At 30.8% G+C, this 27,646-nt stretch overlaps 5 protein-coding genes across 5 annotated transcripts; 4 read left to right on the top strand and 1 right to left on the bottom strand.

Annotated features, from left to right (window-relative positions):
- Positions 1 to 5,596: 5,596 nt before the first annotated feature.
- Positions 5,597 to 8,299, top strand: LOC130668194 (vacuolar protein sorting-associated protein 29). The gene is made up of 4 exons (XM_057470365.1): positions 5,597 to 5,758; positions 5,875 to 6,066; positions 6,733 to 6,968; positions 7,990 to 8,299. Exons 1-4 carry the CDS (start codon positions 5,756 to 5,758, stop codon positions 8,105 to 8,107), a joined length of 549 nt encoding a protein of 182 aa, XP_057326348.1. The 5' UTR covers positions 5,597 to 5,755; the 3' UTR covers positions 8,108 to 8,299.
- A 609-nt stretch (positions 8,300 to 8,908) lies between these two features.
- LOC130668190 (sarcoplasmic calcium-binding protein) lies at positions 8,909 to 14,712 on the top strand. Its single transcript, XM_057470359.1, has 6 exons — positions 8,909 to 9,167; positions 11,200 to 11,322; positions 12,301 to 12,468; positions 13,882 to 14,022; positions 14,108 to 14,188; positions 14,279 to 14,712. Exons 1-6 carry the CDS (start codon positions 9,042 to 9,044, stop codon positions 14,423 to 14,425), a joined length of 786 nt encoding a protein of 261 aa, XP_057326342.1. The 5' UTR covers positions 8,909 to 9,041; the 3' UTR covers positions 14,426 to 14,712.
- Positions 14,713 to 15,716: 1,004 nt separating this feature from the next.
- On the top strand, positions 15,717 to 17,532 carry LOC130668195 (nucleoside diphosphate kinase 6). Its single transcript, XM_057470366.1, has 3 exons — positions 15,717 to 15,926; positions 15,999 to 16,302; positions 16,596 to 17,532. Exons 1-3 carry the CDS (start codon positions 15,849 to 15,851, stop codon positions 16,757 to 16,759), a joined length of 546 nt encoding a protein of 181 aa, XP_057326349.1. The 5' UTR covers positions 15,717 to 15,848; the 3' UTR covers positions 16,760 to 17,532.
- On the bottom strand, positions 17,533 to 27,097 carry LOC130668560 (uncharacterized protein DDB_G0283697). The gene is made up of 10 exons (XM_057470901.1): positions 26,940 to 27,097; positions 26,520 to 26,674; positions 25,240 to 26,443; positions 24,574 to 25,182; positions 23,471 to 24,437; positions 19,947 to 19,987; positions 19,030 to 19,543; positions 18,427 to 18,681; positions 18,069 to 18,208; positions 17,533 to 17,994 (listed from the first exon to the last, which is right to left on the bottom strand). Exons 2-10 carry the CDS (start codon positions 26,574 to 26,576, stop codon positions 17,834 to 17,836), a joined length of 3,948 nt encoding a protein of 1,315 aa, XP_057326884.1. The 5' UTR covers positions 26,577 to 26,674; positions 26,940 to 27,097; the 3' UTR covers positions 17,533 to 17,833.
- On the top strand, positions 20,522 to 23,294 carry LOC130668188 (kynurenine formamidase). Its single transcript, XM_057470357.1, has 7 exons — positions 20,522 to 20,715; positions 20,813 to 20,897; positions 21,008 to 21,109; positions 21,503 to 21,637; positions 21,698 to 21,968; positions 22,873 to 23,008; positions 23,095 to 23,294. The coding sequence occupies exons 1-7, from the start codon at positions 20,701 to 20,703 to the stop codon at positions 23,227 to 23,229; spliced, it is 879 nt and encodes a 292-aa protein (XP_057326340.1). The 5' UTR covers positions 20,522 to 20,700; the 3' UTR covers positions 23,230 to 23,294.
- Positions 27,098 to 27,646: the final 549 nt, after the last annotated feature.

Raw genomic sequence — 27,646 nt, 5'->3', positions numbered from 1 at the left:
TCAGGTTTTCCGTAATTTCGTGTTCCAGCACGTTTGAAAATATTTTACACATCTCAATAGATTAGAACAGTAGTATTTTCTTATAGTCTAGGGTTTTTATTGTCGTCAGAGTCCATTGTACTAATCTATTGGGCCTTTTGGATAATTTAAAATTAACAGGTCACAGCGAAGTATTCAGGTTTTCCGTAGTTTTGTGTTCCAGGACGTTTGAAAATATTTTACACATCTCAATAGATTAGAACAGTAGTATTTTCTTATAGTCTAGGGTCTTTATTGTCGTCAGAGTCCATTGTACTAATCTACCCATATAACAGTCTTGTAAAAGGCTTGCGCAAGCCTGGTCTCAAATCCCCTAGTTGTCTATGTCTTTATATGACTCAGTATCTTGCTGCAGACACTGGTCCACAGATTTATATTGCAAGTCTTGTGCAGGACTTGTTTAAAAACTTTGTGTTATGTTATACTTCAAGAATTGTACAAGATTCTTGAATATATCTTGCTCAAGATGTATTGATACAGTTAACTTGAGCATATCTTGCACCAGAATCTATCGGCAGATGCTTGGGCATATCTTGCGCCAGATCTGCTCAAGACGTGTCATATTACACTGTCTATCTCACTCTTGTCTCTCTCACTTTATCTCCTCCATCGGCACACGTTACCAGAGCTCAGTGGTACTCAATTGAAGTTATAATCGGATAGAAAAACATTTTTAATCCGGAGTTCATTTGCAAAATTAGAAGCGCCGTAGTAATTACAAGTAAAATTTAATTCATAACCTATAATAACATATGTTTTTTGATAGATGGTTTGATTTTAATAAAATTATTAAAGGATAACACGAAAAATTCTACACAGGGAATATTATCTAATAAATTTTACTCGTTAATTGTGAATCAAACTGGGCCTGCATGAACAATTACTCGTCCGTTTCTAGATAGTGTTCAATTATGGGGTAAAAACACCCAATTTCAAGTAATTTTTATATAAAAAAGAATAAAAAATAAAACAAAACAAATCTGTTGTTATTTTTTCCGTATTTATTATCTTTTCAGCCCAGGCTTACTCTAAATTGCAGGATAAATTTTATCGAAAAATTCTCTCCGTTTATGAAATACGATAATGAAATGTTTTTAAAATTTTTTAAAAAATTGAAATCAATTACTTTGATACTAAAATACAGATATTGATCATTTTTTTTTGCTTTTATTATATTGAAAATAAATTTTTTTAATTTTCAATTACACTCTTAATGCCAAGCTCTTAAAAAATTAGTGTTCTGATCGATTTCAAGAGCTCGACATTAAAACGAAAATAACTAAAAAATAATGTGGAATTTGAAAAAATTTAACGGAAATTATTTGTAGAGAATAAAATTGTTAACAAAAAAGATAGTATAACATTTTGTGATAAGTCTGATAGTTTCGCCGGAAAAGTAAAAAGATCTCGAAATTTATTATAACTTGACTTCGAGCTCCAATAACTTTTGAATAGATGGATTTATCAAAAATTGATAAGAAACTTTTTTTGTAGAGCGTTTAATTCCCTACAAAAATAAATCCTGGACTTATCTGTTCAATAAGCCATCGCCGAGGTATAAAATTCCAAACTTAAAATTTCTTTTTCCCCATGTTATTTAAATGGAAAATAGAAAATCGTGAATGGCCACCTTTAAATATTAGTATTAAGGTCTCATATTTTAACAGGGTCTTTGTCTAGAGATACTCTGTCGATTTTTCAATGTTCTTCGTGAAAAAAAAAAAGTCGATTTTTTGAAACACTCTAATATATATGTGCGTACCCACATATATATATACATTAGGGTGGGTTGAAAAAAAACTTTTTTTTTGTTTTTCTTAGCATGGGGGTAGAATTTGTACCTTATAAAAAAAAAAAATTTTTCAAGAAAAAAAAAATTTTTTTACTCAACATTTTGAGGTGGCCCACTCGTTTTTTAAATAAATAATTGGTTAAACGGAGTAGTTCCAACGAAAAAAATTTTTTTTTGTCCAAAAGCGTGGAAAATATCTAATAATTGTCGAACGTAATTTTTTTTTACTTCACTTTCATTTTAATTAAAAAGAAAATGCATTTCATTTTTGGATTTTTTACTTAAATTACAAAAATAATAGGAAAAAAATTTTTTCAACTTCTGACTTACAATTAGCTTTCAAGGGGACACCCTACAGATTCTGGAACACCATGTAAATTTTTTCGTTGGGACTACCCCGTTTGATCAATTATTTATTTTAAAAACGAGTGGGCCACCTCAAAATGTTGAGTAAAAAATTTTTTTTTTTCTTGAAAAATTTTTTTTTTTTATAAGGTACAAATTCTACCCCCATGCTAAGAAAAACGAAAAAAAAAGTTTTTTTTCAACCCACCCTAATATACATGTATAAGGAATGAATGATACCGGGTTCGTAACAATCAATATCTGTATTTTAGTATCAAAGTAACTGATTACAATTTAAAAAAAAAAAATTTAAAACATTTCATTATCGAATTTCATCTCATTTTTCGTGTTATCCTTAAAAAAATTAAAAAAAATAATTTTATTAAAATCAAACCATCGATCAAAAGACATATCTTATTATAGGTTATGAATTAAATTTTACTTGTGATTACTACGGCGCTTCTAATTTTGCAAATGAACTCCGGATTAAAAATGTTTTTCTATCCGATTATAACTTCAATTGAGTACCACTGAGCTCTGGTAACGTGTGCCGATGGAGGGGATAAAGTGAGAGAGACAAGAGTGAGATAGACAGTGTAATATGACACGTCTTGAGCAGATCTGGCGCAAGATATGCCCAAGCATCTGCAGATAGATTCTGGTGCAAGATATGCTCAAGTTAACTGTATCAATACATCTTGAGCAAGATATATTCAAGAATCTTGTACAATTCTTGAAGTATAACATTACACAAAGTTTTTAAACAAGTCATGCACAAGGCTTGCAATATAAATCTGTGGACCAGTGTCTGCAGCAAGATACAGAGTCATATAAAGACATAGACAACTAGTCGATTTGAGACCAGGCTTTACGCAAGACTTTCACAAGATCAACTTCTGTACGACATCTTGAGCAAGCCTATGTAGAATCTATCAAAAGATTCTTGAGAAAAGTGCCTTGACCAGCGACTTGTACTGGAAATTGTTACATGGGATTCTATAGAAAATATAAAAATTATAACCAGTTAATTTTTTACGAGAAATCCCAGAGACATACCATTGAAATTCTATAGAACAAATAGAATTATCACCAGTTAAATTTTTTCGAGAAATCCCAGAGACATACCATTGAAATTCTATAGAAAAAATCTGGGCGTCTGTTGGCCCTGCGGGCCAGCCCCAAAACTTCCCGCTGTTCTCGAGCTCAAGCAGCTTGAAAACATTACTGTGAATATATTTTCGAGCTCGAAAATGCTATTACATGAAATCATTTTATTATGAGCCTTTTAAGCTCTATCAAGTTACGTTTCATGCTAGAGTTTGAAATGTTAAGAATCGAAAACCATCAATAAAGAAGCGGCTTTTAAATTTTTATTATCGATTATGTTCTCTGAAATAAATGTATTGAGGCAGAAATCAATGTCAGTGATCAAAATCAAGATTTGAATGATTTTTGACTTAGGTCAGAGCAATAATATATTGAAAATCCGAGAAAAACATTAACGACTGGGTTTTTTCAATTTTTTGATGACGATATCTTTAAAACTAAGGAACAAGTTTAGCATATTAGCACAATTTTAGCACATGATATTTTGATTTATCCGGAAAAAATAACATAAAATGTTATTTTTTTAACTTTTCAGCGCCGATATCTTCTGAACTAATCAACCGATTTTGACGTTTGAGGTGGCAATCGGCGCGTTTTCTTGAACTCTACAGCCGATTAAATTTTAAAATTGATCAGACGAGTCACTTCAAAGATAATCGAAAAAAAACGTTTTCTACCATTTCTTTCGCCATCGATATCTCTCGAACAAATTAACCGATTGAGATGGTTAAGGTGGCATTCGACGCGGCTTATAAAGGTCTAGAGCTGATTAGATTTTGAAATCAATCATTCGAGTCGTTTCTGAGAAATCACTAAAAAACTAAAAACAAAATTTTTTTTTTTCATTAATTCGCCAATATCTTCGAGTCTACTTGATCAAATGATCTGAAATTTTCAGGAAAGTTGCGGGCCAACAAGCTCTTTTGATTGCCACCTCAACCATCCAAATCGATTCATTAGTTAAAAAGTTACAAAGAGTTTACACACACACACACACATACACACACACACACACACACATACATACATACATACATACACTCGGACATCATTCTGAAAATAGTCAGAATAGCTTCCTAGGACCTCAAAACGTCGACATCTGATGAAAACTCGACTTTCGAAAATCGGGGTGAAAACAATAACTTCCCAATTTTTCGAAAATCGTCGATTTTCTTAGCGGGAAGTTAAAAAATATATTAATATTATATAATAATAAAAGTAATGATTAAAAATAAATTGAGCGATTGAGGTGTGCACTTTTGGATTTTCCAACATTTTTTTTTTACTGTATTAGAATGAATTTTTTTTTTTTTTATACTTCTCCATTAATTAAAATGAAATATTAAAGGTCTAAAAATAAAACACTGGTCATAAATAGCACTTCTATCTTAATTCAGTACATTCAATATAATCGTTTCATACAAATTAAACTCGTAAAATTCATATATAATTATTACATAACGAGTCATACAAATTTTTTAAACCCAATCAATCCGCCAAAGCACTCACATGATAATGGTAAATTCATAGGGAAAGTCTGTAATACCGACTGTCAGCAAAGCTTAGAAAATTTTACTAAAATGGTCATTCGTATAAAATGTAATTCTGAAGAATTGGCGTTCGTAGTTTGAATATTTCGGAAGTATTGGATTTCTGAAATATTGTCATTCTAAATATTGTTAATTCTTTATTACGAAAGAATGAATATTGTAAATTCTGAGTATGTGTTGATATAAAGATTAGAGATTCGATGTTTTTGACAAGGTGATGATTTGTCATTCTGAATTATGAACCATCTTTATTTTTTACATTCCTAACTGTGAGTTTCTGAAGTTGGTATACTTCTGAAATTTTTACTTTTGACGGTGTGCCTGCAAGCCATGATAGTGGCGCGAACTTGGCGCGAAATTTCAAAATTGTAATTCAATCCAACAATGGATAAAATCTCCTTGATCATTTAATCTCAATGTTATCTACTGAAACTGATTAATTACAAACTATTGGCATTTGATAATTGTAAAAAATGTTGTCTGTGGGCATTTTAATAGATAATTATTTCTGTAGATCTACAGGCTATATTCCGCCACGACAGCGGGTTTTAAATTTTAAATTTACATCGCATATATACTTGCTTTCTTTTTCCTCCCCTCCGATCGTTCGTTTTCTCACGTCGAGCTATTTCATTTTACTCAATTTTTCGTTTGTTACTCGCCATCTATTTGCTCTCTGACGAAACTTTTCCACCGACTGTTTTATCGTATTTTTAGAGTCGATAATTTAGAAATTTTGTTGCATAGAGAACTTAATACAGAGAGTTGTTAGTCTGCCTTGACAGTAACACCCTATCCTTATAACCCTTTTAATTGTCATCGTAGAAATATATTTAATAAATAATCACATATATATTTATAAACATAAATGCAGTGAGACAGAGGGAAAATTAGTAGACAATTTATCGCAATATAAATAATCATGGTGAGTAAATTTCGGAATGAATAAAAATAATAATTAAATTAAATATATATAACCTTGTCATAAGTTGAAGTTTAATTACCAGTGATAAATTTTTATTTATATGTATATATTTACAGCTTGTATTAGTGCTTGGAGATTTACACATTCCCCATAGATGCAGTAGTCTACCGAGTAAATTTAAAAAACTTTTGGTACCTGGACGAATACAACATATTTTATGTACTGGTAATCTTTGTACCAAAGAGTCTTATGATTATTTAAAAACACTTGCCAGTGATGTGCATGTTGTCAGAGGTGATTTTGATGAGGTAAATATATTTCATTACTTTTTTTTATCTTCCCGCTGTGAAAATTCAAAATTTTTAATTTAAAAAACGAAAGTTACTGGGTTTGGTTCCATTTTCATCAGATGTCGACGTTATTTTGCGGTCCTAGGAAGACATTCTGACTTTTCTAGACAGACTTCCATGTGTGCGTATGTGGATGTGTAAATTTTTTTTGTGGACGATATCTTTGGAACGAATCAACCGATTTGATAAAATTTACTTTTTTATGATCCTCAGTCAGCAGACAATTAGCAATTTTCGAATTTTTTTTCGACAAATCAATTAACTAAAAGTATGCACATGTAGAGCTAGTGGTGAAATTTTTTTTAATATTTTTTTTTTTAAGTTTAGTTTATAAAAGAATCCAAAAATTGTTAGACGTCTGTTCGCTTTAGGATCTTTTTTTCAAGTCCTATCATTAAGCTCGAGAAGCTAAAAAATTTACCAGTAGTAACATTTTCGAGCTCTCTCAGTTCAAAAACAGCGGGAAGTTTTGGAGTTGACCGGAGGGTCAACCGTTTTCCAAATTTTTTTTGCTGCAATTCATTTTCTTTTAATAAATAAATCAAAAAAATATTATTGATACTTTTATATAATTTTATTTAATAGTTTAATGAACGTTTTTAAAATAAAATAATTTATTTACAGAATCTCAATTATCCAGAGCAAAAAGTTGTGACAGTTGGACAATTTAGAATCGGTCTATCACACGGTCATCAAGTGGTACCTTGGGGTGATCCAGAATCACTGGCTCTAATTCAGCGGCAATTGGACGTCGATATACTTATAAGCGGTCATACACATAAATTTGAAGCCTATGAACATGAAAATAAATTTTACATTAATCCAGGATCGGCTACCGGCGCCTACAATCCTCTTGATACGTAAGTGTCCACCTCAACTCTCTCTTTGACTTCTATGCCTTTCATTCAAACATAAACCTCAATAACGAAATATAAAACACACGCATTTTATTACCGTACAATTTTATTATCAATAAAAACTCATTAACTTTTTCATGACCTCACAAGCTGACAATTATTCAATAATTTAAATAGTCGTTTTTAAACCTTGAGACAATTTTTATCAATATGCAATAATTTGTTTACTTGGAATTATTTTCTAAACAATAACAAAATTATATACATATATACATATAAATATATGTATAGTCAATGTCAATATTTGAACTCAAATTTATTAAAATAAATATATTATTTATTTAGATCTTGATAAAGATTTAAATAAAAAAAAAATTATGTCCCCGTAATTTTATTTATTGTTTTCAAATTAATATATAATCTAGTAGTATACAAAAAAAATATTTCTTGGCGCGAGAAAAATTTTGAATTATGAAATAAAAACAAAAATTTTCTTAGGAATTGAAAAAAAATCCGGAAATTTTTAATTGTCAATTAACTTCAGGATCATAAATTTTCTTGGGGAGAGAAAAAATTTTACACAATAAATTTTTTTTTATTTTCTTGTATGGAATTTTTTCTACCATTCGATTACAGAAAAAAATAAAACTACAAATATGCACCCATAGAAAATCTAAAAAACTATCGGTGCAATTTTTTTTTTTATAAGTTACTGTCTAAAAAAAATCCAAAAATTATTAGACCTCGACTAACTTCAGGATCATAGAAAATTTTTGTTTTAATTAATGATGCAAAAAATTTTTCGCGCCAAAAAATTCTTTTTTTTGTCTACTGCCTTTATCTTCTTAATTACTACAGTAAAATCTCTATCTAATCAAAATTTTGTCTAAACTCTTATCACTCTTACTCAGAAAAAAATTAAATTAACGTGAGAGTGAATAGAGCGTCCGATTCTACTGTAATTCCATAGTTTTAAATCTATATATTTAAATAACTGCAGCTGAATAAATATATTTAATTACAGATCCGTCATTCCTTCTTTCGTACTAATGGATATCCAAAGCTCGACAGTGGTAACTTACGTCTACCAATTGGTGGGCGACGAAGTAAAAGTCGAGAGAATCGAATACAAGAAGAGTTAAAAAAAAACAACTAATTAATTAATAAAATAATTAATGAATTTATACAAAAGGGAAGCACTTATATAATCTTATACATTAACTTAAAATTTTAATCGGTTTATTATAAATTTATAAATAAATAATCTTGTAAATAAATATAAGAAAAAATGATATGTATAGACAGTTATAAATAAACAGTAAATAAATAACAAACTTTATAAATAATTTTTCTAACAAAAATATATAATGAAAGCAAATATCCTTGTGATTATGCTGCTGTATTGTAATGTCCTCTAAATAACTTGTTTACAATTTTAAAACCGATAGTTTTCCCGTCTGATAGACGGACTGGTACTTATAGACTTATATCTACATGTGGAATACTTGTAACAAGTCACGTACATCGGATAGAATGTGCGTCAACCACTCGACCCGCTTATTGATTACGTATTAAAGATCTCTTTATAATTATATATTTTATTTTAATTTAAATAATCAAATTAATTAGTTTTCGCAGACGGGTCAAGATTAAGAGACATCAATGCCCGCGTGATAGAGATTAAATATCTCAAGCTCATTGGTACAGAATTTAGTTTTTTAAATTTTTTTACTGAAATATTTATTTATTATCCCTTTTTATTTTTTAGTATCGTTACTGCGACGCCAATGTTGGGATCGGTGATGTAAAAAAGAAAATAAACATTGAAAAAAAAAACAAGATAAAAAGGGGGTTCATTATGCGACGCGCGCGCATGCGCGAAGTAAAAGTGGGGGGACGCCGCGGTTTTAATATAAAGAAAAGTGACCGCGTATTTTTGTTTAGTTTTGCACTTTATTTACCGCTGATTGTACTCCAGTAAAATTGAACTTTGTATTGTTGATATTTACTTTCACATAAGTAAATTTCAAATAATTTGTTGATTGATTAATTTATTAATTAATTAATTTTTAAAAAATGGCTTCAGCGTTTTTGCGCCGCGGGCTGCAGTCCGTTATTTCAAAAAGTATTAATTTTGATAAACGAATTGCGCCAATTGCTTACGATGGTTTGTTTGCTGATAAAAAAACAATTAAACAACAGGTGAGTTTATATTATTAATATATATAACATACTCATATTTTTTTATAGAATTAGTAATGAACGTTGGTCTGTTTTCTTTTTTTATTTGTGTAAATGCAGCAGATATGAGACAATTTATAAATTTTTAAATTTTTAAAAATCCGCGTACTGAATTTTGAATTTTCTAAATGCGCATTTTAAATTTTTATTCTTACGTTTTGTTTATTTATTCAAAAATTTACAACTGTCAGTTGCATTGACACTCATTTTTATTTGAGATAAATATTTAAAATTGATATTAAAAACAAAAACATTGTGTACAACTGAAGATTTATCATAAAAACATCAGGTTTCAACTGCGCAAAATAACATCTACTGGAGAAGGGTCGTCCCCTTTCCTTTTGCCGGTCGTGTTGCCATGGAGGAAAATAAAAAAAAGAGAGAATACATGAAAAAGCCGTAACAAAAAAACAATGAAAGGTTCTAGAAGCTTCGGTTGATTTAAATCCCACCGGATTATTATTTAAATTTACAGCCTACACATACACACGAAATGAAAATATTATTTTATTTAAATTACTTATGAATTAATAATGTACTTGTTATTTTTTAAAATAATTTATTCAATTACATTTAAATTTTTTTGGGCTGATTTAAATTCAAGGTAATCTACTGCACTGGTCTGATCTCAAAATCCTTCGATACCAGATTATACACAATAATAATCCCATTTCGTAATCAAGATCTTGTTTTTGTAAATTTAAATTTCAAATTCAGCTCGAGTACTTTGTTTACTAGGCATAAACTCATTTTTTTTAAGGTCGTAACAAGTAAAGGTAATTTGTAAAATAGTATTGAATAAAATACAAAAAAAAATTTAAAAAAAAAAAAAAAACAATTATTGTTTACAAGTAAATTGTTTCGTAACCGCGGGTGAATGTACTGCAGTGAACTCAATATATAGAAATATTACATTTCACATCTACGAGCTTTCCATAATACGCATGACACGTAAACATATTTTTTAAACGTAAGGAAAAATTGCCACGTGCTAATTCACACTTTAAAAAATTAGGAGTAAATAAAGAGTTTAGTTTTTCACTGGAGTGGTTACGGAGTTTATTTATATTTGAATTAACTCTGACACTCGGGGTTTCGGAGTTTAAAAAAAAATCACTCGGAATACGGAGTAAATAAGGAGTTTAGTTTTTCACCGGAGTGATTACGGAGTTTATTTATATTTGAATTAACTCTGATACTCGGGGTCCCGGAGTTAATAAAAAATTACTCCGAATACGGAGTATATAAGGAGTTTGTTTTTTCACTGGAGTGATTACGGAGTTTATTTATATTCGAATTAACTCTGATACTCGGGGTTCCGGAGTTAAGAAAAAATTACTCCGAATACGGAGTATATAAGGAGTTTGTTTTTTCACTGGAGTGATTACGGAGTTTATTTATATTTGAATTAACTCTGACACTCGGGGTTCCGGAGTTAAGAAAAAATTACTCCGAATACGGAGTAAATAAGGAGTTTGTTTTTTCACTGGAGTGATTACGGAGTTTATTTATATTTGAATTAACTCTGACACCCGGGGTTCCGGAGTTAAGAAAAAATTACTCCGAATACGGAGTACATAAGGAGTTTGTTTTTTTAGCGGAGTGATTTTGAAATAATCTGGATTTTATTTAAATTCGAATTTACTCCGATGAGAATTTTCATACTAAAATAATTTTTTAGGAGTAAATTTCACCGCGAACCGGAATTTAAATATTAAAATAAACTTCCCTTCGGAATAAATTTCACTCCGAGATTAAATAGTCACCCGCTTCACATTCACTCCAAATTAAATCCGCATTTACTCCGAAAATTTTTTACAGTACAGACAATTTAAAATTACAATCAAACAATAGCACATTTGATTACTAGATTACCATAAATGTAATTATGCTAATAAAAGTCTGGTATATTAAAATATAAAATAGTAATTAATGCGTGGTGACAATGTGATGAGTAATTATGATAATGCAATCGAAATTTTTATTTTTTCAGCAATTTAATTCGACGATGATAAGACGAATGTCGAGCAAAAGGAACGTCCATCACACACGAGCATCGGCTTCCGTTGATGAAGAAAGCGACAGTGATAGCGACTCTGATGAAGAACAAGACCGAGTATGTCTTATTTTATTATTATTATCATCATAATAAAATATAAAGATGATAAAAATAGCTAGCAAGTGAATTAGTCCGTGATTCTCATCTTCATTTTTTAAATTGACTGATGGGTTCGTCCGGTTTGCCATTTATTTAGCTCCTGAAATATCAATTTAATTCTCTATAGACTCAATTAACTGCTGCTATATCTGCTGTCCTACTTCTGCTTCTATTGATAACTTCTCTATAATAAATAACTACTTGCAATCTGAAGCAGATACTCCGTTATTTTGAATTCTTTTATATTTTTCAGACAACAAAATTCTTATAGAAATTTAAAGTAAAAACTTTTGAACGGATGCTGCATAAAAACTTTCTATTTTATTATTTGTTTGTTCAAATACTGAATCTACTGCAGTTTAAATTGCAGCAATAGAATTTAATTATCTAGGAAAGTGTCGAGACCGGTCATCGACGCTAACGGTGCATTCTAAGCCAATGTCCTTGAAGCTCAGTGTAAACAACATGCATTTGATCCGTGATCATTAAATGTGCGAGTGCATCTCGCACGCAATACAAGAAAAATAAAACCCCGCGCCTGGTGTCCCATATACGGGCATTGAAAATTTAAAAAATAAAAATAAATAAAAAGGAAGTACATGAACTGTATTTGTATCGACTTAAAAGGTTATCGTAAACGATATCGAAGCTCATGTTTATCAACCTTCACCCAAATATTATTTTTTACTCAATTATGTTAATTATATTCGCGCTACTTCGTAAGCTATTAATTATTGTGAATGTAATTAATGGACAAATGCATTTATTGTGCATTTTATATTATGATCCCACACTTGATAACCAAATGCTTTGTCTACGGAGTCTATTAATAGACTCGAGTTATCCTGTTGATAAAATTATGATTTATGATGATAATAATAATTCAGAGAATGAGTTTTTATCTCTGGTTCTTATCATAAAGTTTTAATTGCGCAGGGTCAGTCGGTCTTCTGGAGAAGAAAAATGCGAACTTTACACAGCCACTTGGATGTTAATAAGGATGGAGTCATTAGTTACGACGACTTTATGCTCCTTGCTGATAGATTTGCTGATATTGGCCATTTAACTCCAGAAGCTAAAAAGGAATTTCAAAATGTTTTAAGTGTGAGTTTTAAATTAAAATTTTTTACCATACCCACACCTAAAGTTTGAATTTTTTCCCTGTTATGAGAAAACAAATTATTAAAATTACCGCGTTCGCAATTTTTCTCGCAAACAGGCAGAACTTCAAACTTTTAAGTGCAGTCACTTATACACGCGGCTTGAAATGTTCTACGTCTCTCCCATAGTGTGTAATGCACTTTTTTTTTACCATTCCTACACTGAAAATTTAAATTTCTGCCCCGATTAGAGGGAAGAAAATCGTTTTTTCTTTTATGAGAAAACAAATAATTAAAATTAGCGCATGCGCCATTTTTCTCACAAACAGGCAGAAATTTAAACTTTTAGGTGGTCACTTATACACGCGGCTTAAAATGTTCTACTTTTCTCCCGTAGTGTGTAATGCACTATTTTTTTACCATACCCACACCGGAAATTTAAATTTCTGCCCTGATTAGAGGGAAGAAAATCGTTTTTTCTTTTATGAGAAAACAAATTATTGAAATTAGCGCATGCGCGATTTTTCTCACAAATTGGCAGAAATTTAAACTTTCAGGTGGTCACTTATACACGCGGCTTGAAATGTTCTACTTCTCTCCCGTAGTGTGTAATGCACTATTTTTTTACCATACCCAGACCGGAAGTTTAAATTTCAGCCCCGATTAGAGGGAAGAAAATCGTTTTTTCTTTTATGAGAAAAATTATTAAAATTAGCGCATGCGCCATTTTTCTCACAAACAGGCAGAAATTGAAACTTTCAGGTGGTCACTTATACTCGCGGTTTGAAATGTCCTATTTCTCTCCCTTAGTGGGTAATGCACTTTTTTTTTACCATACCCAGACCGGAAGTTTAAATTTCTGCCCCGATCAGAGAGAAGAAAATCGTTTTTTCTTTTATAAGAAAACAAATAATTAAAATCAGCGCATGCGCCATTTTTCTCACAAACAGGCAGAAATTGAAACTTTCAGGTACAGATCTGGTGAAAAATCGCCTTCGGTTCAGGTACGCAATTGCGCACGTGGGTTGAAATGCCCTATTTTTCTGTCTGAGTGTAATCTACTATTTTTTGGGGTTTGAACTTTTTTTTCTTTTTACTCGAGTGTACAAACGAAACTGTCCTTGCACTCATATATTAAATGAAGTCTGTCAAAATTTTTCCCGCAACCGAATGACATTTTTAAAAATTTGGACTGAGTCTTATGAATCTTCTAATGAGCTTTCGCTCGGGAGGAAAATTTGACCGCAATTATGTGCAAGTCTCTGACAATTTATTTGCTTATTTTGAAAATCACGCCTTGATTTACTTATTTTTATTTTCTATGCGGGATGCAATTAAATGCAGTAGCATTTAAATGAACTTAGTTGTCAGCAATTAACTGAATTCAAATTAACCGCGTGGTTTAATTTATTTATAGGACATGTGGCAAGAACAATGGGGCGACATAAGTCCTTACAATTTAGTTGGCGTGGAACAATATCTTGAAGAAATGCACCACGTTCTCAACGATACGTCACTAAAGCGAAAATGTCACCATTTTCTGCCTTTCCTCTTCAAGGTACACAAATATTATCATCCAATATTATTTATTTATTTACTTAACCGTCTGATAATAATATTTATCGTCTGTCATGTATTTTTAGGCGGTGGACAAAGACGGTGACGGAGAAATATCTGTCGAAGAATATAAATTATTTTTCAAGTGTCTAGATATTGATAACGATGTGAGTATTTATTATTAAATATAAATTATCAAAATATTATTTATCAATAAAATATAATAATAATAACGACAATATTTTTAATTTTAACAGCACGCAGTTATATCTTTTGCACACATTGACCAGAATGAAGACGGAAAAATAACAGTCAGTGAATTCGTGTCACTGGGACGAGAATTTTTCTTGGCTGAAGATCATTCTAAGCCTAGCAAACATTTCTGGGGCCCGTTGGTAGACTAGTGATGCTACGTACAAATCACTACAAGCATATTGTGATAATTAATATAAATATATATAAATATATCTACTGCCTAGACCAGTGTCATAATTACACTGATCATTTCATATGTCACCATTTAAGTTTTACGTACATACTATTTCCTTTGAACGTAAATATCATTTTTCACTGCACTTATATATTAAGATCGATGTTGATACATCACAATCTGACCATTCAAATTAAATCGTAAGATTTGTATAAATTTAATGAGTATTTGTATAATAAATATTTTAAATTACTTTTGTAAGTGAGCGTTTATTTACTTTTCATTTTACCCTTGAAAATGATAAATTGAGTTAAATATCTACGGAGTGGGTCCATAGCTGGAGTAAAACGACTGTATGGCTTTTTACTTTACAGAAGAGGCAGAAGGCATAAATTAATTTTTTGTCAGCCGTGAAAAAAATATTTGGGCGGACGCTATATCTATTTATAGATATTCTTGTTTGGAATGGACTTTCCTTTGGTTCTTTTCTCGTTGGCGCTCAAGTTAATGGATGGTAATTTATTTGCTTGTATTACTAACAAAAGATTGACGCTGGGTCCAAGTTAGTGAACGAGTGGGAATTTTAAATGAAATGAAGCAGAGGTTGATTCAGTATGAAGCAATGCATCGGGTACTTTTCATGAAAAATTCTTCACAAAGACTTTTCTGATACCCCCGAGGCCTCCAAGCATCCAACGGAAGCCTTAACATGGGTCAAGATCGTCGTCTAAGAAATCCTGTAGAAAATCGATTGAAAATCTAGACCCAGGGCTCGGTGTTGGAAAAAAAAATGTTTTCATTCACTTCTATGTGCTGGCGTCTGTTCCAAAGACTTGTCTGATACCCCCGAGGCCTCCAAAGATCCAACGGAAATCTTGATTTTGATCAGGATCGACGTCTAAGAAATTCTGTAGAAAATCGATCGAAAATTCAGACCCAGGGCTCGGTGCTGGGAACAAAATTGATCAGAGGACATCATACTGAAAAAAAAAATAAAATGTTCATGTTGTCTTGTGCCCAACAGTTACCAATGCCAAGGACAGTAAAATTTTACAGCAGATTCTTTTATCGTCTCCATCCCTCGAATATAAATGTGATGTCAGCTGGTAATTTTTTATCCTTAATCAAAAAAAACAAGTTTTTATTTTTTATTATTCTTATTGCTAATCGCTGAGGACAAAAATAAACCCGCGAATGGACTTTGAACACATCGATTAATTTATATCGAAACTACAACACTCGATATGTTCAAAAAAGCGCGCGCTCTATAAATATTTAACAGAGAGAGCACGTGCAAATGACAGTTTCGTAAAAATAAATTAAATATTTATATAATGATTACGAGGTATCAACAAATATATAAAAACTCAATAACTGTCAATTGGTGAGCAGTAAGAATGCGGTCTCCAAATCCACTGCAGTTAACTCTCGCGATTTTAAAACCTCACGTTATCAAAAGTCCGTTCGCGCTCCAGGTGAGTTTAACCTCAAAATAAAAACTCCACTGTAAGTTTTTCTTTATCAATAAAATGATTTTTTTCTGACAGAAAATACGTGAAATAATAATTGACAACGACTTCAAAGTCGTGAGGTCTCGTCGGACAAAGATCACATCCGCCGAGGCGAGTTTTTTCTACCAAGACCACAAGGATAAATTTTTCTACAACCGACTGGTGACGTTTATGTGCAGCGGAGCTTCAGATGTTCATATTTTAGCGCGAGATAATGCCATCGTCAGGTGGAGAGAACTTATGGGCCCCACAAAAGTTTATCAGGCCCAATATTTATCACCGGAATCAATCCGGGGCAGGTACGGGCTCTCTGACACCAGGAATGCAACTCACGGGTCAGGTACTCCCTCTTTTTTTTATGATCCTGAAGCTAGCAGATAACTAAAAATTTTTGGATTTCTTTTTCAACAAATCAATCAGAAAAAAAAAAAAAAATAAAAAAAAATAAAAATATGCACTTGTAGAGAATTTAAAAAACTACAGGTGCAATTTTTTCAAATTTTGTTTTTCTTATAATTTACTGTCTAAAATAAAATCCAAAAATTATTAGACGTCTGCTAACTTCAGTATCATCTTTTTTTTCACGATAAATTTGTATATAAAAAACCCAATAAAAATAATTTAAACTTCTAGATTCTCCTGATTCTGTCATAAGAGAAATAAAAGTTTTTTTTAATGACTTTGATGTCAACGAATGGTACGACACCGAAGAAATTTATTTTAATCGCGGGCAAGTTAAGTTTTGTCCAGATTTATTTTTACATAAAATTGATAAAACCGCAGAACCGGTAAATTGAATTTTTTTTTTAATTTTACTCACTAGTCCAAAGAAATTTTAATCGTTAATTAGTTTTTAATTATTATTATTACGGTACTATTAATTAATATTACTACTGATGGCGAGTGTGAGCGTAGCAGACATCCGACAATTATAAGTTTTAAATAAACGTACAAAATTAATATTTAATAAAAATGAAGAAATTCACATTTGCAGAATTTAAAAATCTGTATGTGTATTTTTTTATTTTATCTTTTTAATTGTTTAGTTCGTTTCTTTATAAATTAAAATTTTTCCTATACCTGCTACATCATGATACTGAAGTTAGCCGACGTCCAATAATTTTTGGATTTTTTTTTAAACACTAAATTATTAAAAAAAAAAATAATTAAAAAAATTTCACCTATGGTTTATTAAATTTTCTACATGTGCATATTTTTATTTTTATTTTTTTTTTTAATTAAGCCGTTGAAAAAAAAATTCGAAAATTTTTAACTGTCTGCTAACTTCAAAATCTACTACATCCACATACTGATACTGAAGTTACCCGCCGTCAAATAATTAATTGATTTAAAAACGATAAATAAAAAAAAAAAATATTTAAAAAAATGCACTTATAGTTTTTTTAATTTTCTACATGTGCATTTTTTTTTTTTTTTTTTTTAATTGATTTGTTGACCAAAGTAGAATTCAAAATTTTAATTGTCTGCTAAACTCTAGGATCGTTTACTGTAAATAAAAAATGAATGAAATTATGAGTTTAAATAAATATATAAGAAACAATTGTTGGCAAAAAATACTTTGTGTTTATTTTGTACTCGACATAAGTCTTTTTCAATTTAATTGTACATCAGACTAGATGATTATTATTTTTAAGCTTCGCACTATAGTACAATTATTTACAAAGTCTCAAGTGTTTACATGTAAATAATTAATCTATTAATTAATTGCCTAGTATTTGTAACATATATAAACATATATATTTATATACAAGGCACTCGGTGTGTAATTATTTATAAATTGTATACTTAAATGCTATTGGCAATCGGTGATCGGTGGAATGTTTCGTTACATCGCGCTATCGCTCAGTTAATTATCCGTCCGTTTTAACGAATACTTTAGGGCGCGAAAATATTTTAATACCTTCTTCTAATTTAGTTAATTGTTTTTCAATTTCCATTTTCTTCATCTGACAACGGAGAGTGTCTGATCTTATTGGCATCTTATTCAATTCATTTACTAACTCCTGGTAATCTTTAGAAAAAAAAAATTAATAATTAATTATCATCTTAATATTTATTGATAATAATAATAATTAAAATAAATACTTTTTTTTAATAAACGTAACGTTTCTTTACGTTCATTATCAGGCAGCGGAATATGACCCGGTGGGCAATCAGAGTTCGCTGCATCCAACTTTGCCTGTTCTATTTTTTGTTGCTGTTCTTCTTTTCTCTCAAGTATATATCTGTTGCAAAATTATTTAAATTACATATTTTAAATTACTTGTGATTATTTTTAGACAAAATGTCTCCAACAAAATAATAAAAATACAATTGATTTAATTAACTAGCAAAAAAAAATTAGTTTAGAATCTTTTGACAGCTGGTTTAATTAAAAGCCCAGTAATTATTTTGTTGCAGATATTTTTATCCAATGACATTAAAGTTTAAAAATTATGGGTACTTTGGAACAACTCCTTTGCGATAATTGGGTGGTACGACGCCATTGTTTAATTGAGCAGCCAGTCTTGCAGCGACTGTTATTTTTTCTTTATTCATTTTGACGTAATCTTTATCTTTTCCCGGTGAAGGTTCTGTTAAATCTTGCTTACTACCCAGACATCTTGTAGGTGAACTATTTCTATCCAACTCAAGATTTAAATCCACTTGATCAACGTCTTTGCAGGATTTTTCTTCTCGACTTCTACTTGATGGATATCTAAAAAAAAATTTTAATAAAGTTCGTACGGTTCCACCATCATATTTCCCCAGACAAAATCTCTCCAGGACAAAATCTGTTGAACACGATCTCTATACACGAGATCTTATAATAGTCTACACATTTTATGTGTATATCATAAATAAATACAATGTGTTTCACATACATGTATGAAATCATGGTAAATTCACAGCTCAAATTTGACATCATCGTCAATTGCAAGAACTTGACGTAAACTTACTGTGAAGTTAATCGAAATCACTGAACGTCAAATTTTTGAAATGATAGTATGTAAGTTCGTACATGTAAGTGACAGTAAATAATTAATTAATAATAACAATGACGTACCTAATAATACCTTTGGAGTACAAACTATCTAAATCATTGGTGTCCAATGTCTGTATACCTAAACTACGTGACTTTTTTTTCTCCGTAGAATCAGTCTCACGATTAATATCCAAGTTTAACAAACTACTATTTAAATTACACTGTGACTTATATCTCTCTTTAGTCTTCGATTTATTATCACGTTTATCAGCAGAATTAATGTGATGAGAGTTCAATGAAATACATGATTTTTTATCAGCAGTCTTGACCAGACTCGGCGCGCTCGATTTACCGCTCAAACTAATTCTACTGCAATTAATATTATTCTTAACCGAACTATTGGTAGAAATTGCGCTTGACCCTCGGCCACTTGAGTAAACCCTCGGTGCAACATGTTGATACTTATTCTGTCTGGCTCCAGTTTTGGCTCCCAGTTTATCAGCATCATCTTTTTCCGTTTCCTTGGCGTTGTATTTTTCCATTTTACGCAAACTCTTTACATTTTCATACAGGAAATTTTTTTTTCTCGGCGGTTCTGCAACCAATCAAATAATTTTTTTTTCAAATCAATCAGTGATCAAAGTAATTATGAGTATGAATGTATCAGACATAAGATGGTTTATAAATTTTAAATAAATAAATAATTAAATTTAAAAAAATGCGCCTACTGATTTTTTATTTATCTAGATACGAATTTTTGAAATTTTTATTCTGACATTTTATTTATTTATTCAAAAATTTAAAAATTTAAATTAATACTGAAAGTAGCAGATAAAAAAAATTTTTCTTTTAAATAAACAATTAAAATTCTTATAGAAAAATCTAAAAAATTTAAAAAATATTTTTGTGCAAATTCAAAAATTTAATTTTATTTATAAAAATTCAAAACTCGTCTGCCTGCTATTTTAATTATCATTTAATTAAATAAATTTACTTACTTGGATTGGGAAAAATTCCTTTCAATGTCGTCATAACCAAAAATATATATATTATATTTAATTATAATATAATTTTGTACGTTATATCAACAAATAAGTAACCAAATTGTGACAGATCAATATCAAAATATATTTTTAATCAAAATAATTATCACATATTTTATTAAATTTAATTTTTAAAAAAATACTTGTGTATTTGGCGATCTCGTTGCCAAATAAACAATTTTATTTTTTATGTTTATACACACCTATATATATATTTAATTATGTATACACTGCCATCTTTCCCGCTGAACTCAATAAAAAAAACATTTTGAATAATTTATGACTGTGTAGCTATGAGACAATTTAAAAATTTAAATAAATAAACCAAATTAATGAAATTTAAAAAAACGCGCGAATTTTCAATTGTTTAAATAAATTTTTAATTTTTACTCTTCTTAAATTTTATTTATTTATTAAAAAACTCCCAATTGTCATATTTAGTAATCTCTGATAAAACAGTTTTCTGTTAACGCAACAAAAATAAATAAAAAAAGGCGCGACAAAATTTAAAAAAAGTTATCTCAGTTTACCCAGTTTACAAGAGTACATTTAATATATAATATAAGCCTGTACTTGTCCTCCTACAATTTCAGTACTTGCATAACTACTTTCTTATTCGACTGATATATGAACCATCAGTGATATTTTCTGAGCATCCAACTTTTTTTTATCAATAAATAATAATAATAATTAATATTATTGACCAACGATGGCTATCGATCCAGTAAGTACACTTGTAATAAACTAAAAATATCGACACTATTAATTACTATAATTAATTTATTAATTAAATATAAATATTTATTAACAAATAAATTCAGGAACATGAGAAAGCCTATTCACCAGGTGCCTGGAGTAAAAAATACACTGAAGGGTACGAAGAGTTTTTGGAAATATCTAAGCGAGGTACAGGAAATTATTTTCAGCAATAAGTTTGATTTCTACATATGGAAGATAGGCGATGGGTGACGGCTGTAAGTTGGAAGTTATAAATAATGAAACCTTGTATATTTCAGCGACGATCGATGCGAGAAATTCTATACCCTGCAAGTTGGACATAGCTTATGGACCTACTGAACTTATGAAATATGATTACTATGGGACCAATTTACCCAATGGTTATTATTTTTTATTTAAATGTCATTTCCAGACAGTGCCCCCCTCCCCCACTTTTTTAAAATTTCCAATGACAACTGTCATGAGCGTATCAAAATTTTATTACTTTAAAAAAAAAAATTGAAGTATTAATTTGAAAAAAAAAAAAAAAGGTTCATTTTGGCGGGATATAGATTTTTAAAAAAATTACTTATCGATTGGGAATTAAACGAAATTATTTAAATAAAATTCAAAATCTTAATGTCAACTTTAAATTTTAAATGTCAAATTTTTTAAACTAAAATTCATTTACCGGGAGTAATTTTTTTATTTTATATGTTGGGGAAATTGTCCTTTTTTCAATTAAGGTTTTAATTTATCAACTGTGAGAATATAAATTATGATATTTTATTTAGATGCACCTGTTTTGATTTTTATTCATGGCGGATATTGGCAAGAATGTTCCAAAGAAATGGCTGGGTTCCATATCAAGCAGTTGGTGTCCAAAGGAATAAAAGTATTTAATTTAGGGTACAATTTGTGTCCACAAGGTACCAGAATATCAAAATTATGATAATATTTATTTAAATAAACGAATAAATTTTTTTCAGTGACTTTGAGTAATTTGGTAACAGAAACAAGAACTGGGATAGAAGAAATATTAAAAGTATGCCGGAAAATGGGTTGTAAAGGTGTTTGGGTGGCTGGGCACAGTGCGGGAGCTCATTTAGCAGCTTCTTTATTGTACGACCGTGAATGGCTGACGGCAATTAAACAATCAAAGCAATTAAATTTACTGAAAGGTCTTATTTTAATCGCTGGCATTTACAGTCTTGAGCCCGTGCTGACAACTTCTTTTAATCAAGCTTTGAAATTAACTGAGTAAGTTTTTTAAAATTAAGTCCCTGATAGCCATTTTTTCGCAAGTTGACAGATATCTGTATCTTCAACCGAAATAAGATGTCAAGTTGATAGCGAAAACTTCATGGTGCAAATAGTTGTCAATTTAATTTCGCTCATTAAAAATTTTTCCCGCGATTTTCTGTCAAATTTAAATTAACTTTTGCTCTCGTAGTTTTTTTTCCGCAACTTTCTGATGCAACTTGCAATTCATGGCTGTATATTTACGTTAACTTGTACTCAAACTGTAGTCAAAACTTGTAGTAACAGAACTTGACCGAAAACACTGAACAGAAAATTTTTGAAGAGAAAGTCTGGCTATCAGGGAGTAAATAAATTATGAAATACAAATTTTTAAAAAATCTTCATGATATCAGCATCGAAACTTAAAATTTCAGTGTCTGTACAGACAGTCGAAACAAGATAATTTCATGACAACTGATCCCCGACAAGTAATCACATGATAATTGATCCCACAGACAACTGATCCCACTGACAAATTCATAAAATAATTAATTATTAATTAATTAATACGACATGGGTAATTAAAATTCACTGTTGTAAATATAAAGTTAAATTATGTAAATTAGTTGTTGATAAAAATCAACTGTTGATGGGATCACTTGTCGTGGTATAAAATTGTTCGGATCTGAGTATTTATAGTTTCTACTTAATTATAAATAGCAAATTACAATTTACGCTAACGCTGATAGTTGATGACACCATTGGTCTTAAATTGACTTCATTCTGATTAGCTGTTGACACTGAAACTAAGTTCCAACGCAGGTAATCATGAAAAATATAATGCGAGTGATGTCAGCCAACTTGACTCTGGTCTGAAATCATTTCATTTAATCCCTTGTCACACAATATACTATTATTGTAGCCACGAAGTTAAAACTCTGAGTTTCAATACCCTGGACATGAGTAAAGTTGAAGCTGTTAATAATATAAAAGTAATAGCGGTCGTTGGTGAAAAGGATGCTCCGGTTTTTGTTAAGGAATCAAAAAATTACTCAAAAGTAATAAAAGATATTTATTTATTAATTTATTATAATTTTATAAAGGAAGATATCTATAGTTAATTATATTAATATTTCATTTTTAGAGGCTCATTGAGTTTGTGGACCAAGTAGAATTTGTTTTATTAAGAGACATGATCGATCACTTTGATATCATAGAAAATTTACGTGACCCGAACTACTTATTGACCAAAATAATTATAAATAATATTATGTCATAACCAGTAACTGCCATTTTATTAAATGGTATCAAATATATATATAAAATATATTTTATATTTAATCATTCATTTTTAGCAACTGTTTTTTAAAAGTTCATTTAATTTGCATCAAATAAAAAAAACAATTATTTCACAGCTTGTTAATGAGAAAAAAATGAACAAAAACAAACAAACAAAAAAAATAAAGTAACCAACACATTTATTATTAATTACTTATAATAAATATTCAAGTTATCAAGACATCTGTCCATTTCGAGGTGTTAGTCTATTTAAATTATTCACATTGACGTCAGTTCTATTGATTGGACGATCAACAATTTTTCGTGCAGCCATAGGATTTATAACTTGTCTCTGTCCACTTGTTCCACTTTTATTACCGACATTATTCCTCGGATTACTATTATTATTACTAGTGCTATTGCTATTAGACGTAATACTATTTAAATTATAATTAGAATTAAGATCATTATTAAAAATGTTTTTAGAATTAGCACGTTGTAACTTTTTAACGTCAGTTTTCCTAAAGGTTTGCAAGCTGGTAACAGTCGGAGCGACGCGTCCATTAGTCACTGAACTACTCGTCGCAGTTTGCTCAGTTGGCTGTCCAACTGGTACATTATTTTGGTTGTTGTTTCTAAAAAAAGTCACAGGCTTTAACTCCTTGCGCTGGGGTCCAGCTCCGGGTCCAGCTCCGGGTCCAGCGGGACTGGCAGTGTTCGAAGCTTGAATAGGACGATTTGGCATCGGCGCTTCTACTGGACGTTTCGGAGTCGAGTCACCAGCCCGCGGATGTCGATTTGGATTTGAATTTGAATTTAAATTTGGCGTCGACGTGGCCACTGGGCTCTTTAGAACAGGATCTCCGGTACTCAGTCGGCACAACCTACTAGTAGGAACTGGTACCATCCTTGTATAAAGTATTTTCTTGGTCGTGTTGGCTGGTGTCGGCTGAACCGTCTGATTAGGCGCAACAGTCCTCGCAGTCTTCGGTGATTTATCACCCGATATATCGATGTGAATAACTTCGATTGATGAATCATTTCCGCCTTGAACTCTTGGTGCCGGTTCTTCTTCCCAGTCAGACTCCTTAATCTCTTGAGAGTTGGCCCAGAATTCTGGCGGTTTAGCGAATGACCTTAACTTCAGGACGGGTTTATCATCAGCTTTGTCATCGCAGTCCTCATGTGCGTCGTCATCAGTATTATCCACTACAAAATTAGCATACGTATACACTCATATATAAGTAAAAAAACTGTCGTTTATATCGATATCAATAGTATATAAAAAAATAATAATTATAAATAATGACTATTGTCAATAATTACATCAACAAACATCACAAACCTTTTGATTTATAACTTTTATTATCAGAATTATTAAACGAAGTCGAAGTCGATGCTGACTGTTTTGAAGTACTCGGTAAATTTTTTTTAATTTTCCCAGAATCACAAGATAAAACTTTATCTGTCTTTGATTCCAGCCAAATTGTTTCTGCAGTTTCTACTATTTCCGGTTCTTCTGCTACCTTATCACTACTCTTATCTTTACCATTCGTATTTTTATCACCGTTTTCTTTATCAGCGTCCGCATCCTCAGCCGCAGAATTATCACTTTCTAAGTCAACAACTTCAGCATCACTGACATCCCTTTCATCATCTCCTTCGTCTCTTTCTTCATCTTCCTCATCCTCATCCTCATCCTCATCATCAGTTCCTTTAACTTCTTCCGACTTACCACTGGCATTTAACTCCTCCTGCTTCCTCGTGTACTCATCGAAAACTTCATTTAATTTTTTCTCACCATGCTCACGATTTTCTTGTAATTTCGACAGCAATTCCGGATCCTTCTGTGCCGGATCCTCGTCATTTTCATACCACATTGAAAATGTGTCGTAAAAATCTTGCTGTCGTTCACTTTTTAAGTACTCACCCAATTTTACGAACGCACTTTTAGCTAAAAAAAAAAAATATATTAATAAAAATTAATTAATTACAAAAAATAAGTAATTACCTGCAGCACTTTCTCTTATTTTACTCATTCCTAAGTTATGATTGACATTGTGCGTGTGAATTAAATTTAAAATGTCAACATAGTCCGGGAAAAAATCATCTTTGCCCCCCTGATTCGAAAGAGAACTTCGTTTTTTGAGTCTCGAGTTAACGAAACTGTTAATCGCTTGATCGACAGTAACAATACCAGTGAGCTTGACATGCTTTGGACGCAGGTACGATCTCCCGGCGTCCTCGTGGTTGGCAGTCAACTTACACCAGGCGTTGTACAGCTCTACCATTCGCTTTTTGTACCTCTCTAGTTTCATATACATCGAGTCGTCCTCGTCATTCCAATCAACTTCCTCGGCTTCATACTTTTTAATCCGTTTCTGGACAAGTTCCATAGTCTTCTCCAGTCTCTTGATCTTCATCTCTTGTTTCCGGAAGTGCTCGCGTTCCTTCTCGTCCATCCCTTCGACAGCCGCATCAACTTCCTCAGCATCAGCATTGGCATCAGCATCAGTAGCATCAGGTTCCGATTTGCATACCGCTGATTTGCGACCGGCTTTTCTGATCTTCATCTCATCCAGGACGTCTTTGATATGCATATAGACCGCGCCTTTTTCCAGTTCCAGAAGATGACGTTTCTCGTTCAACAAATCAGCAAACGCCTCTGAGTTTGCATAGGCAGTGTCTAGCTGCTCGTACTTTCTCTTCAATTTTTCCACAACTTTGTGCATGTCAGAGGTGCGCTCTCGTGACAAGCACTGGCCTATAAACATTGAAAATACGTTTTCATGTCCGTTCTCAACGTTAACTGGCTGCTTTGTCTTGACAACCAGCGTCGGTATTTTTACATCCCCAGAATTTTCTTCACTTGTCGTTACTCTAAATGGCTTTATATGTTTATGGCCATTTGAAGTTGACGCAACACTAGTGCTATCATTTTTATCAGTAGAATTTGTGACATTATTTTTAAAATTTGATTTACTTGAACTATCAACTCTAGCAGTTGAATTATTTGAATTTGTACTTAAGTGGTCGTTATTTTTAGTCTTTGCCGTTTCAATCCACGTCTCCGTTGAATCAACTTTGAGTTTTTTCAACGTTATCTCATCTCCGGATATCTTGCGTTTCGTACCCGAGTTTTCGCGTTTTATCAGTTGCACCGATGGCGTTAATTGAATTTTTGATGGCGATGAGTCACAGTCGACTAAATTTTTCTATAAAAAAATAAATAATTTCTGTTATAAATAAATATATAAATAAATAAATATATATTTAACAATAAATACAAACCATTGGTAAATCTTCTTCATCATCTGATGATAAACAAATAACCTCACCACTAGGCATTTTATTTATTTATTTAACAAGTGTCTTAATTAACGAAACATAAATATATCAAATATATTTATATATAAATATATATCTTTAACCAACAGCATTTATCACTGGAACACAAGCAATAATTATTTTTATTAATAATAATCACAAAATATAAAAAGTTTTTATAAAAATTAAAACCTGATCTAATGACAATTGAAAAATATTTTTTGTAAAAATCACTTGGTGCAAATTATGATTCAACAAGTAATTTATTTGTTTATCAACCCAATTATTATTTATATTGTAATTAACTTATTTTTTATAGGGTTGATTAGTAAACTTTTTTTTTCTAACAAAGTTGACATTTTATTTAACTTTCACTTTATTTACCTCGACTACTTTGTATTTTTAAATATACATATTATATATATTTATTATATATTTTGTAATATATATGTCGTTGCCCCACAGTTTCACATTCTTCTCTCTGTGGCTTTTTTAACCAAAACTACACAGATTTGAAAACTTGTACAAATTATTAATCGTCAGAAATATTATCATTATTTTTTTTATTATTATTATGTAAGAAGAGTGGAACTACCAAGTGCTGCCTCGAATCAGTTTCAAATCAGCTGCGCAAGGGCTTGCCGGGAAACCGTCAAAAGGTAAAAATTTCCGAAGTACACTAACTTACGAGTGTGAATGTAGCAGACGTCAGATCAATTTAAAGTTATAAATGAATAGAGTAAATAATTTAAAAAATAATATTTGAAAAAAATGCACTCATAAATTTTTGAATTTTTTAAATATTTTATTTTATTAATTATTTACTCTATTTATTAATAATTTTAAATTTGTCTGATGTCTGCTACATTCACACTCATACTAACTTTAGAAAATGACAGTTACGAATGTAAAAGTGCTCGCACAGGTATTATTGTTATTGTGATATGATACTGAAGTTAGCAAACGTCAAATAATTTTTTGAATTTAAAAAAAAAAAATAAATTATGAAAAAAAAAAAATTTTGAAAAATTGCACTAGTAGATTTTTTTATTTTCTACATGTGCAATTTTTTTTTTTTTTTTTTTTTGCAA

The sequence above is a fragment of the Microplitis mediator genome, chromosome 5, assembly GCF_029852145.1.
Source record: "Microplitis mediator isolate UGA2020A chromosome 5, iyMicMedi2.1, whole genome shotgun sequence".
Taxonomy (NCBI): domain Eukaryota; kingdom Metazoa; phylum Arthropoda; class Insecta; order Hymenoptera; family Braconidae; genus Microplitis; species Microplitis mediator.
This window is presented reverse-complemented; position numbering and strand designations above follow the sequence as displayed.